General features: G+C 37.1%; 1 protein-coding gene across 2 annotated transcripts in view; it reads right to left on the bottom strand.

Annotated features, from left to right (window-relative positions):
- Positions 1 to 297: 297 nt before the first annotated feature.
- LOC148949824 (E2F-associated phosphoprotein-like) overlaps positions 298 to 13,125 on the bottom strand; it is a 93,716-nt gene continuing 80,888 nt past the window's right edge. For both annotated transcript variants that reach the window (XM_089093115.1, XM_089093114.1), the window contains exon 8: positions 298 to 550. In XM_089093115.1, the coding sequence (XP_088949241.1) occupies positions 343 to 550 (208 nt within the window). In that variant the 3' untranslated portion in view covers positions 298 to 342. The remainder of the gene's footprint in view (positions 551 to 13,125) is intronic.

Below are 13,125 nucleotides of genomic sequence, written 5' to 3'. Positions count from 1 at the left end.
CTCCAGCCCCTTTTCAATATCCCCTATCAACATGTCCTGAAAGTCTTAGCTAAATACCGTCAGCTGTTCTGAAAATATTGCTAATCCTCCTTTTTGATAAAGTGGACGCACATAGTACCTTTTGATTTAGTATATAATATCCCTAGAGATTCTCCAATGTTTCACTATAATGCCCCTGGTGAAAGACAGAGAAAGAGAAAAGGAAAAAGTGAAAGAAAGAGAGAGAGAGGGAAAGAGAGATTTCTGATTTGAAAAAAATCTGCCTTTTTTCTGCTACTAAAATTATCAGCATTTTAAAGGCAATCTTTAACATTAAAACTAGTATAAAAAAGACATACAAAATTAATAGCTAGATATCACATTAAAAAAGTGATAAATCTCATCCTGATCATAAACTGCCACTTCGGTACCACATTCACCACACTTGACAGGATGAAATGAATTAATTGTCAAGGTTTTTGACGCTTCACGTTTCATCATAAGACCATTTTGACTGAAGTTCCCTAAAGCTTCAGCTAGAGTTTCCTCTTCCGTCGTTGGATCTGTGGAGCTGAAAAAAGAATCAACTAAGGGACAAGACGGCAACTCTATTAGATTAAAATTTACTGTCAGAGGGGAAAATTACCCGTAGTCTTCTATTTGTAGGCCTGACGTGAACTTAAATGTAGGAAACGAATGTTTTCACCAACTTTATTTTCGGTTTGCTTTTAATGTAATGCTAATATTTATCCAAGATACTTAATCTAATTTCCTCATTTAATTAATACGAAGAGGTTTTATGACATTAAAAAAATTAACTGCGTGGATAAATTTTAATAGATATCTTTAAACCTAAACATTTTACATATATGAGAGGCAACGCTAATTAAAGGCCATAATGCTTCAATGTTTTTCCCCCCAGAAGTAGGCCTACTTAATATGGAAGGGGTGGTCGTATCAATTTCGAGAGGGTGAGGGCTTATTCCATTGGAAATTGGAAGTTCTAGTGTTCTTTTTAAAAGTCAAAAGTGATCGGAGGTCAATTTTGCCCCCCCCCCCCACGCCCTGTTTTCCCAAACTGCAGCCTATCCAAATTTTGAGATAGCTATTTTGCTCAAAATAGTTAAAAGGTTAAATACCTATGCCTCAAGGGTTTACAAAACCTCCCACAGCCCCCAGGCCAAGGTTTGTAAGCTATGTAAGCGGCCCATTGTTAACATACACGGTTATAATAGAAGGAGCGGTCGTATAAACTTTGGATGACTTATTCGATTTGAAATCGAAAGCGCTAGTTCCTTCTTTAGGATTCAAAAGTGACCGGAGGGCAACACACTCCCACGCTTTTTTTTCTCCAAATACTTCCGATCAAACTTTTTGAGATAGCCATTTTAATTCAAAAGAGTCCGACGGTCAAATAAATATGGTTCTGAGTTTGATAACCCCACATCCCTCAGGGAAAAGGCTATAAGGTTTGCTAGTCGCCCATTGTTAACATAAAAGGTTTTTGTGGAAGGGATGGTCGTATAAGCATTGGAAGGGGCTCATTCGATTGGAAATAGAAAGTTGTAGTGCCCTTTTTAAAAGTCGAAAGTGAGCCCCCCTCTCACGCCCTTTCTTCCAAACGCATCAAACCAAAATTTCGATATAGCCATTTTATTCAATATAGTCCAAAATTCAAATAACTATAAACTCAGGGGTTCAAAAATCCCCACTGCCCTCGGGGCAAGGGCTGTAGCTTATGCAAGTTGCCCATTGTTAACACATAAGGTTTAAGTGTAAGGGGTGGTCGTATAAACTTTGGAAGGGGTTCATTCAATTGGAAATCGAAAGCTCTAGTTCTTTTTTTAAGAGTCGAAAGCGATCAAAGGAAACAAGCCCCCCCCCCTCGCACGCCCCTTTTCCCCAAATGCCTCCAGTCAAATGCATCCAAAATTTTGAGGTAGCCATTTTGCTCCAAATAGTCCAAAGGCCAAATAACTGTTCTTCCCCGGTTGATCCCCCTAGCCCCCCCCCGGGGGGCAAGGGCTTAAGTTTTGAAAGCTGCTTAAAGTTAACGTATAAGGTTTTTATGGACGGGGTGGTCACATAAACTTTGATTAGAAATCGAAAGATTTATTGCCCTTGTTAAGGGTCAAAAGTGATCACAGGGCAAGCACCACCGTTCATGCCCTTTTTCCCCCAAATGCATTAGATGAGGATTTTGAGATAGCCATTTTGTCCAAAATTGTTCGAAGGTTAAATAACTGTTCCTCCAGGGTTGATAAACCTCCCCCGCAAGGGCCATAAGTTTAGTATTTTGCCTATTGTTAACATATAAAGACTTTTAATGGAAAAGAGGGCATGTTTCATCTTGGGTTTCCAAAAAGGCTTAGGGTATTAAGATGAATCTTTAAGGAAATATTGAAAGGAATGTCGAACATAATCAAAACACTTTATGTGCTTGCTGGTTGCGAGAAGGGAATATCAGCAATATTTAAAGAATGACCGAGGGTACTAAGTTACAAATTTCAAGGTACGTAGAGGTGTTGAAGAGATCTTTTAGGGTGACCAGACCACCCTTACTCTTTTTAGGTGCCCGCTGTGCTCAACACTGATGATATTTTAGAATTGTCATTTTGTTCAAACTAGTTAAAAGGTCTCATAGATATACTTCAAGGAATGCCATGCCCCAGTAAGTAAGTAAAGTAAGGAAGACAGGGAAGTAGCCTCGGAGCAAGGATTGTAAATTATACAATTTACCAATTGTTTACACATAGGGCTTATCATTAGGAAAAGGGGAACTATTTTGATTCTGGCTATATCGGAAAAGGCTAATGTCACTATAGTGAAAACTTGGAGAATCTCCAGGGATATGTTATACTAAATCAAAAGGCAATATGTGCATCCATTTCATCAAAAAGGAGGATCGGCAATATTTTAAGAACAGCTAAGGGTATTAAGCTAAAACTTTAAGGACATGTTGATAGGGGATATTGGAAAGGGGTTGGAGGGCCACCAGCCCCTCCATTGCCTTTTAAGTTGCAATCCATCCAAAAGTATTTTATCAAAATTTGCAAATAGACTTCTTATTCAGAACAGTCAAACTATGCCTATGGAGGTGACACAATCCCCACAGCTTGGAAAAGGGACACTGAACACTATAAAACAAACAGTGTGCGTGCTTTTTGTCAGAAGGACGTATCATTAATATCTAAGAAACAACTGAGGGTTTTATTCTAGGTGTGTTCGAAAAGCCTAAGAGTATTATGGGTAAAACTTCGGAGAATTATGAGGGGGATGTTAAACTAAACCTAAGGATACTACGTGGGTCCTGTTTATCAAAAAAGTGTATCTGCAGTATCACAAGAACAGCTGAGGGTATTATGTTTAAACCTTCAGAGTATGTTGAGGAAGATGTTAAAAAGTGGTAAAAGGGCAACCAGTCCCATTCCCATTCCCTTTTTAGCTGCTCTTCCTCCAAAGATATCTGATCGAAATTTAGGAATATCCATCTTGTTCAAAATGGTCGAATAAGTCAAATAACTATGCCTCTGGGAATGACTTAACCCCCACAGCCCCTGAGGCAAGTGTTGTAATTATTGAAGTTGCCCATTGTTTATATTCAAAGTTGGTTACTGATGGAAGGTGGCATGTTTGATCCTGAGACTCCAAAATGGCTAAGAGTATTAAGGGTAAAACTTTAAGAAAACGATAAGGAGGATGTTAAACCAAATCAAAGCACACTATATGCAGGAGGGTTTTAGAAAGGACACAACAGCAATATCTAAGGAACGGCTAAGGGTGTCAAGTTGAAACTTTAGAGGCATGTTGGGAGGCATATTGAAAAGGAAAGAAGGACACCTACCCTCTTCCCTCTTGCCCTTTTAGATTATCTTCCTAACACTGATAGAGATATTAAAAAGCTATTTTATTCGAAATAGTCAAAACGTCTACTAAGTAAAGAACCACGTTGGCACAATGTATTTTTTATTTTATTATTATTATTTTTTTAGGCCAGGGCAAATCGTATCGCAGGAGATTTCGTAGAAACTTCAAAAAGGGCTCATAAAACTGGAAATTGAAAGGGCTAGTGCCCATTTCAATAGTTGAAAGGGATTGGACGGTAACTAACGCCCCTCTCACGCTCATCCTTTCCCCAAACGCATCCAATCAAAATTTTGAGATAGCCATTTGGTTCAACGTAGTTGAAAGGTACGGAAATTATGTCTTTAAAGAGGACACTCCCCCCACGGCCCTCGGGGCAAGGGTTATAAGTTATGCCCTTGGGGCATATAAAGTTATTTATAGAAAGCGTTGTCATAGAAAATTCAAAAGGGCTCATTAAATTGGAAATTGAACGGGCTTTTGCCCATTTTATGCCCTGGGGGCATATGAGGTTTTTTATAGAAAGCGTTGTCATATAAACTTCAAAAAGGGCCCATTCGATTGAGTATTGAAAGGGCTAGTGTCCTTTTTAATAGTTGAAAGCGATTTCAGGGCAACTAGCGCCCCTCATACGTCCACCATTTCCCCAAACACATTCAATCAAAATTTAGAGATGGCCATTTTGTTCAACCTAGTTGAAAGTTCTGGAAATTAGGTCTTTGAGGATGACAATCCCCTCACAGCTCTCGCAGCTCCCCTCACAGCAGTGTTTTTTGGCAATCTCATTGCGCTTTATCTTCCATGCCACCAGTAAAGTTAACCTGAGGTGTTTGGAGTAGTCAAAACCGGCTATGGATGTCTGCCTAGCTATTACCACCACTAACTGCAACTACTCTTGTTAGATGTCTGGTGGCTGTTTAGCTGCTTGATATTGTAATACTTTGGACATAGAATCTGGTATGTATTCAGGCTGATCACACCTCGCTAGAACTATATTATTGCAAAGAATTTAAACATCTATGACTGAAGGTGGAAATTGGTAGGAATTGGAAGGTAGGAAGGTGGAATTGGAAGGTGGGCAAGGGTTGTAAGTTATACCCTGGGGGCATATAAAGTGTTTACAGAAAGCGTCGTTGTAGAGACTTCAAAAAGGCTCATTCGATTGGCAAATGAAAGGGCTAATGCCCTTTTTAATAGTAAAAAGCTATCAAAGGGAAACTAACTCCTCTCTCACGCCCACCATTTCCCCAAACACATCCAATCAAAATTTTGAGATAGGCATTTTGTTCAACGTAGTTGAAAGGTCCGGAAATTATGTCTTTGAGGATGAAAATCCCCCCACAGCCCTCAGGGAACGAGTATTACGTTATACCCTAGGGGCATATGAGGTTTTTATAGAAAGTATTGTCGTAGAAACTTCAAAAAGGGCTCATTCAATTGGAAATTGAAAAGGCTGTTGCCCTTTTTAATAGTCAAAAGTGATTGGACGGCAACTAATCTCCCTCTCACGCCCACCATTTCCCCAAACACTTCCAATCAAAATTTTGAGATATCCATTTTGCTCAACGTATTTGAAAGGTGTGGAAATTATGTCTTTGAGGATAACAAATCCCCCAGTCTTCAGTGCAAGGGTTGTAAATTATGCCTTGGGGGCATATAAGGTTTTTATAGAAAGCGTGTTCATATAAGCTTTGGAGCGGGCTCATTGGATTGGTGATCAGACGTTCTAGTACTCATTTTAAGAGTCAAACTGATCGAAGGGAAGCTACTCTCCTCCCTACCCACACACACGTCGTATTGTCCCGAACAGCATCTAACAGAAATTTTGAGATAGCCATTCAATTCAAAATAGTCTATCATACAGCAAGGCTTTTGGGGCTTAAACAAACCCCAGAGATTAGGGGCAAGCGTTGTAAGTTATGCCCAGGGGGTCTTTAAGGTTTTTATGGAAGGAGCGGTTGTTTAACTTTAGAAGAGGCTCATTTGGGTGAAACTTGAAAGTTCTAGTTCCTTTTTAAGCGTCAAAAGTGATGGACGGCTTTTAGCCACCCCCTCTTCTATAATCCCTCCTTTCATCAAACGCATCTGATTGAAATTATGAGATAGCGATTTCTTTTCAAAATAGTCCAAAGAGCATATAATAATGTCTCTAGGGATGACACAGCCCCCTCCCCTCCAGCGCCCTGGGAATACGGTTGTAAGTTATTTTATGAGGGCATATAAGGTTTTATTGAATGGACGGTCGTATAAACATCACATGGGGCCTATTTGACTTGAAATTGCAAGTTATAGTCCATTTTTTAAGAATGAAAGTGATTTGAGAGCAAACAGCCCCCCCCCCCTCCAGGTTAAGCATTTGCCTTAAAACCTCCAACAAAATTTGAAGATAACAATTTTATTCATCGTAGTTGAAGGCTTCGGAAATTATGTCTGTGAGGAAGACAACCCCCCCCCCCCTACAGCTCTCAGGGAAAGGACTGTAAGTTATGCCATTGGGGAATATAAGGTTCTTATAAAAAGGGTGGTCGTATATGCTTTGGAGCGGACTCATTGGATTGGTAATCACAAGTTCTAGTGCCCTTTTCAAGAGTCAAAGTGATCGGAACACAACTACCCCCCCCCCCCGCACACACACAAACACGTCGTGTTTTCCTGAGATGCATCCAATGGATATTTTGAGACAGTCATTTTATTCTAAATAGTCCAAATATCATATAACAAGGATTTTGAAGTTGATACAAACCACCAGATCCTGAGGGTGAGGGTTGTAAGTTATGCCCCTGGGGCATTTAAGGTTCTTATGGAAGGGATGGTTGTATAAACTTTAGAGGTGCCTCATTTGGTTGGAATTAGAAGTTATAGTTCCCTTTTACGAGTCAATAGTGATATAGGTCAAGTAGCACCCTCCCACCGAAGTACCCCTCTTTTCACCAAATATATTCGATTGAAATTTTGCGATGTCAATTTTTTTTAAAATAGTCCAAAGAACTTACAAAATGCTTCCAGGGTTGGCACAACCCCCCAGAGCCCTGGGGCAAGGGCTTTAAGTTATACCCTAGGGGAATATAAAGTTTTTATGGAATGATTGGTCATATTAAATTCAGATGGATCTCACTTGATTTTAAATTGGAATTTATAGTGCCCTTTTTAAGAGTCAAAGTGATTTGAGAGAACCCCCCCCCCCCCCCCCACACGCCCATCCTTTCCCATATCATATATACAAACAAAGTTTTTGAGACTTCAATTTTTCAGCATTGTTGAAAGGTTCAGTAATTATGCGTAGCAATAGTTGTAGTAGCAGTAGTAGCATTAGCAGCAGTATGCAAAAAGCACCTTTTTTTCAACTTCCCCATCAATACACGATGAAATTTTTGGTTTAAAACCATCAACCGGTCCTGAAGCATTGCTGATACGTCCTCTTGACAACCTATATGGGCATAGTGTGTTTCGATTTATTTCAATACAGTTACAATATTGCCAAATATTTTCGCCTTAATACCCTTAGGCTAATTAGTTTTAGTAGTAGCAGTTGGAGTACAGTTAATAGTAGTAGTCTTAGTTTTAGTAGCAGTAGTAGTAGCAGTAATAGTAGCAGTAGTTGTAGGAGCAGAAGCATAAGTATTATGATGCAAATATATTGGTTTATTAGTCAACATCCCCCACAACAAGCGTTGTAAGTTTTAATTTCTTACACGAAACTGTTCCTAAGATATTGCTGATGTACCCTTTTGACAATCTGCATACGGATGGCAGGTTGTCATCCCAACAACAGAAATATTTTCTGAAAATTTCACCTTCATACCTTCATAGGTTGTGGATTTTAAGCAGGCCAGAAGACACTGTGTGTATTCATTTAATGCTGCTTCTACGGTTACTGTAAATAACGATACTAATGGCATTAAGTTGAACTTTTAGGAGGAGTTTCGATTAAACGAAAATTCTTTTAAATGTTTTTACTTTTATAACTTCAAGAAATCAAAAACTAATTAAGATTTTAAGGAATAAATATCAGCATATGTATATTGAACTGACACTGCAGATTCATTTGTATTTTTTTCAGTAAAGTACACATTATATTCTGGCTTTTAGAAAGCATAACCCTGGTCATATTAATTTTTGCTCGTTCGAGTTTGACTCAGAAATTTATTTTAATTTCTGTTTGTTCTGGGTTTCATTTATTTATTGATACTGATTTGTGGTAGTTGTATGCATGGTAGTTTATTTGATTCTATTTTTGTTCATTTTTGGTTTAATGGAGTTCTTTTTTTTTTAAAAAATTACTTTGTGGAAACAGTTTTTTTAATTAATCAATACGAAAGGGGCGAATGTTTGATTCTGGATGTGTCCAAAGAGATTAAGGGTATTGAGGCAAAATCTTAGGAAATGTTGAGGGGTATGTTGAGCTAAATCAAAAGAATTGCGGATATTGAAGCAAAATTCCGGGGAATATTGAGGAGTATGTTGAGCTAAATCAAAATGAGCTATATGTATCCAAGTTATCCAAAAGGCCTATCTGCAATATCTTAGGAACAGATAAGGGTATTAACTTGAAACCTTCAGGGCCACTACTATCACTGCAACTATTGCGGCTGCAAATGAGACCGGTTGTGACTGCAACTGTGACTACTTCCAGCCGCGACAACTTGCAACTGTGACTTCGACTGCTTGTTACTGCTACTACATCTATTGGTGAAGATTTTCAGGAAATTTTTTGGAGGATGTTGAACTTTGAAACTTCGATGTTGAAAAAAAAAAAATGATGTTGCAAAGGGGAATGTTAAAAAATATGAAACTTTTGCAATAAAAAAACACACAGAAATTAATTAAAAAAAAACTTTCTGAAGAATAAGTCTTTCAAAGAATAGTAAAGAGCCGTATTAAAATTAAGACAAGCAGAAAATAAACTTCTATAATAATTCAAACTCAAAATGACCAGAAATTACTATTAAAGAATAGATGAAACCCAAAACACACAGAAATTAAACAAACGATCATGGCAAACAAACACACACCAGGTACTAACATAAATGAACAAATAAATCTTAAAACGAATATTCAAATCAAGTTTAAAACGAACAAAACCACTACGAACAAGAGTTTGGCTACTGGCCCTTTCCCTAACTGTAAAAGGCTAAAGCCTACCCCGGCATTTGCACTTCACTGAAAACATATTATACTACATATATTTTCTTTTGCATTTATAAAATTGAAAACAAAAATAAAACTACAGTGAACTAAAATATTAAACTACTTTAGCAATTAATATCATTATAAACCAAATATTCAATTTAATTGTATTATTTCTTTTCAAGGAATGTTCAAGACACAATAAAACGCAAATGATGCAGTCGGCTTTAGAATTTTACAGTAGATGAAGGGGCCAGTTGCCAAACTCTTGTTCGTAGTGATTTTTGTTAGTGTTAAGCTTGATTTGAATATTCAGTTTAAGTTGTACTCGCTTAAGATTTATTTGTTAATTTATATTAATTGTATGTTTGTTTGCTATGGTTGTTTATCTAATTTCTGTTAGTTTTGGGTTTCATTTATTCTTTAATAGAAATTTCTGGTCATTTTGAGTTAGAATTATTATAGAAATTTCTTTCTGCTGATCTTAAGTTTAATATAGCTCTTTACTATTGTTTGAAAAACTTCTTATTCCGAAATTTTTTAAAATTAATATATATCAAGGAGAGTAAATTATACTGATGTATATATTATTACCAGAATTTTCAGAATTTCAGTAACTATACACACGGGTTGCTCTTTACTGGACTTTAAATATTTGCTCGTTCTTTTCATGACGTCATTAATAATTATAACGAGTGTTGTTTACACTTCGTATTAATTCCTTGTTTTCTCATAATACGGGTCACACTACCTTTGGAAGTACGTTTTTTTTAAACATTTTAACCTTTTGATTAAAATTACTTTATTGAAATTGCGACACAACGCCAAGTTTCGTCGGAATTCATTCAAAATATATAGACAATTTAAAATGATGCCATCACGTTGTAAAGATGTCACGTAGTCCCGTAGTGGCGCAGTTAATTTGCACTTAGCTTGCTAATAAGGGACCCAGAGATTGAACTTTTGTGTAACAACACACTGCAGGGGTGACACGGAGGACCTTCGGTCCCCGGGGGACACACTACACGGGGTGACACGGTAGTCAAGAAGCGTCGTTAATCCGATCAAGGAGAGTAAATTATATTGATGTATATATTATTACCAGAATTTTCAGAATTTCAGTAACTATAGACACGGGTTGCTCTTTACTGGACTTTAAATATTTGCTCGTTCTTTTCATGACGTCATTAATAATTAAAACGAGTGTTGTTTACACTTCGTATTAATTCCTTGTTTTCTCATAATACGGGTCACACTACCTTTGGAAGTACGTTTTTTTTAAACATTTTAACCTTTTGATTAAAATTACTTTATTGAAATTGCGACACAACGCCAAGTTTCGTCGGAATTCATTCAAAATATATAGACAATTTAAAATGATGCCATCACGTTGTAAAGATGTCACGTAGTCCCGTAGTGGCGCAGTTAATTTGCACTTAGCTTGCTAATAAGGGACCCAGAGATTGAACTTTTGTGTAACAACACACTGCAGGGGTGACACGGAGGACCTTCGGTCCCCGGGGGACACACTACACGGGGTGACACGGTAGTCAAGAAGCGTCGTTAATCCGATCAAGGAGAGTAAATTATATTGATGTATATATTATTACCAGAATTTTCAGAATTTCAGTAACTATAGACACGGGTTGCTCTTTACTGGACTTTAAATATTTGCTCGTTCTTTTCATGACGTCATTAATAATTAAAACGAGTGTTGTTTACACTTCGTATTAATTCCTTGTTTTCTCATAATACGGGTCACACTACCTTTGGAAGTACGTTTTTTTTAAACATTTTAACCTTTTGATTAAAATTACTTTATTGAAATTGCGACACAACGCCAAGTTTCGTCGGAATTCATTCAAAATATATAGACAATTTAAAATGATGCCATCACGTTGTAAAGATGTCAAGTAGTCCCTTAGTGGCGCAGTTAGTTGGCACTTAGCTTGGTAATAAGAGACCCAGAGATTGAACTTTTGTGTAACAACACACTGCAGGGGTGACACGGAGGACCTTCGGTCCCCGGGGGACACACTACACGGGGTGACACGGTAGTCAAGAAGCGTCGTTAATCCGATCACTTACTTACTTAAGATAACATTTAACATGATGTCACTACATATAATACCAAAAAAAAAAAAAAAAAAAAAAAAAAAAAAAAAAAAAAAATTTGTGTGTGAAAAATTGGGTTTTACTTTAGCGCTATCAAAATGAATTTCTAAAGGTAAGTAGATACAAGCATTATTTTTCAAATGGGGCGTTGAACAGCTCCCTGCGACGCTCCAGTACCGTGCTAGTGCTGGAAAAAAAAAAAAAATCATCTATGATACAAACTTCAAAATGTAATTTTTTGGGGTTTTCAAGGCAGATGGCATGAAAACCCCTCTATGGTTTTTGACCAGGGTGATTCCAATTATGCACTTTTCATTCGCACCCACCACTTTTGAAAGGTTTCAAGTTTTTTCCCAAATTCCAAAAATTTGCTTTTTGCAATAAACTTTACTTTTAAGACAAACCTAATATTTATGAAACCTTAAATGATCAGTAATAATAATTGTTTTTTTTTTAGATTCTGAAGCGTGCCCGAAGTGAAATGAAGATCAAAAAGGAAATTCTTGCAAAAAAAAGAAAAAGGTTTCAATCTTGGCTGCAATAGTCCCTGTAATCTAACTAAAAGTAAAGCAAGGTCCACAATAGCTGAAAAATAAAACTGGAAAAGTGATACAAATTCCCCACATAACCCCCATGCAACAACAACATACTTGATCTTTACGACCCAGACAGCAATCCCTGAAAATTTCAAGACGGTCAGATGGAGAAAGTCAAACAAACCTTCCCCTTTTCCATTACAAAATTACGTCTAAACATTACGCTATTTGCTTTACTTACGCCCCTTGGTCTAGGAGCCGTGAGTGTCATGTCATTCCCGGCAGTATATTTAATGGGCCTTTCGGCCATTGTGAAAAAATGTATCAACATTTTGGTAAGGTGTCTTTGGGGGTAAAGGGGGACTACGTTACAAAAAGGACACGGAAGGGGGATTGGTTATCGTTCAATTACCTTTGACTCTTAAAAAGGGCACAGAAACTTTAATTTTCAATCAAATGAGCCCCTTCCAAACTTTCTATGACCACCCCTTGCATACGAAGTGGCCAGAGGAAATAAAACAATAACAAATGACTAACACGTTGAAGAGGGCTCTTTGCTTAAACACCGCTAATGTGCTACCTATGGTAGCATCATGGAAGCTCAGTCTAACTGGGGAGACTCGTTTTGATTCCGCGGCTTTATGAATATATTTTTTTTTTACAACTTTACTGGTTGAATTCTTGATTATAAACTATATTAGTGCGTAGTCCTCTGGAAGATGTACAAGTTGAATCTCTATAAGAAGTGACTATTTCTTCATCGAGGAATTTTACATTTTGCATAATATAATATAGGAAATTCAAAATTTTCATTCAGATTTCAACCGAACATTCATTTTTGATTACTTAACTAAACCCGCTCAAATGATATTTAATTGAAATAAGAAAGGTATTTGAAATCTCCATTGTCAAAAACCCTTGCCTGGACATTTACTGTCTCTCTCCTAGAATAACAAGGAAAATCATATTTTTGCACGAGTATAAATTTTCTTTATTTTTCCAGTATTAAGGTAATGTCAACTGCCGACAACAATGAGGAAACCAAAAATGTGAGTAAATAATTTTATAACATCTAAGCAAAATAAGAAACCTTTTGTTAATTTTGCCGTCAGAGGCGAACGAGAAATCGAATAGATGATATTTTTCAGCCTAAAGATGAACAAAATCGAGCGGCCGAGTATAAATTCCAAGGAGAGATATAAACAGCGTTTTTAGCAGTATAAGTGTTGTCTGGTAGTCTCACTATTACACAAAAACGCTTGCGAAACTGACTTTTCATTACGAAAATAGTATTTTAAAGCCCCCAGACACGCTTTCATCCTTTGGTGATGCATTCAGACAAAACTTTGAAACATATTTAAAGTAAAAAAAAAAAAAAAAAAGTTAGATAGCCCAGCTTTAGTGTATCTATCTCTTTGACAAGAAATAATTGTCAAATTTTTCAAATCCTCCAAGGCGACGCACCTTCTTTTCGCGCAATCTATCAATAATTCTTGACAGCCTT

This window comes from Artemia sp. Qi Xiang Cuo, chromosome 8 (genome assembly GCF_049724085.1).
Source record: "Artemia sp. Qi Xiang Cuo chromosome 8, ASM4972408v1, whole genome shotgun sequence".
NCBI classification, from domain to species: domain Eukaryota; kingdom Metazoa; phylum Arthropoda; class Branchiopoda; order Anostraca; family Artemiidae; genus Artemia; species Artemia sp. Qi Xiang Cuo.
The sequence above is the reverse complement of the archived record's forward strand: the minus strand, read 5'-3'. Positions and strand labels throughout refer to the sequence as shown.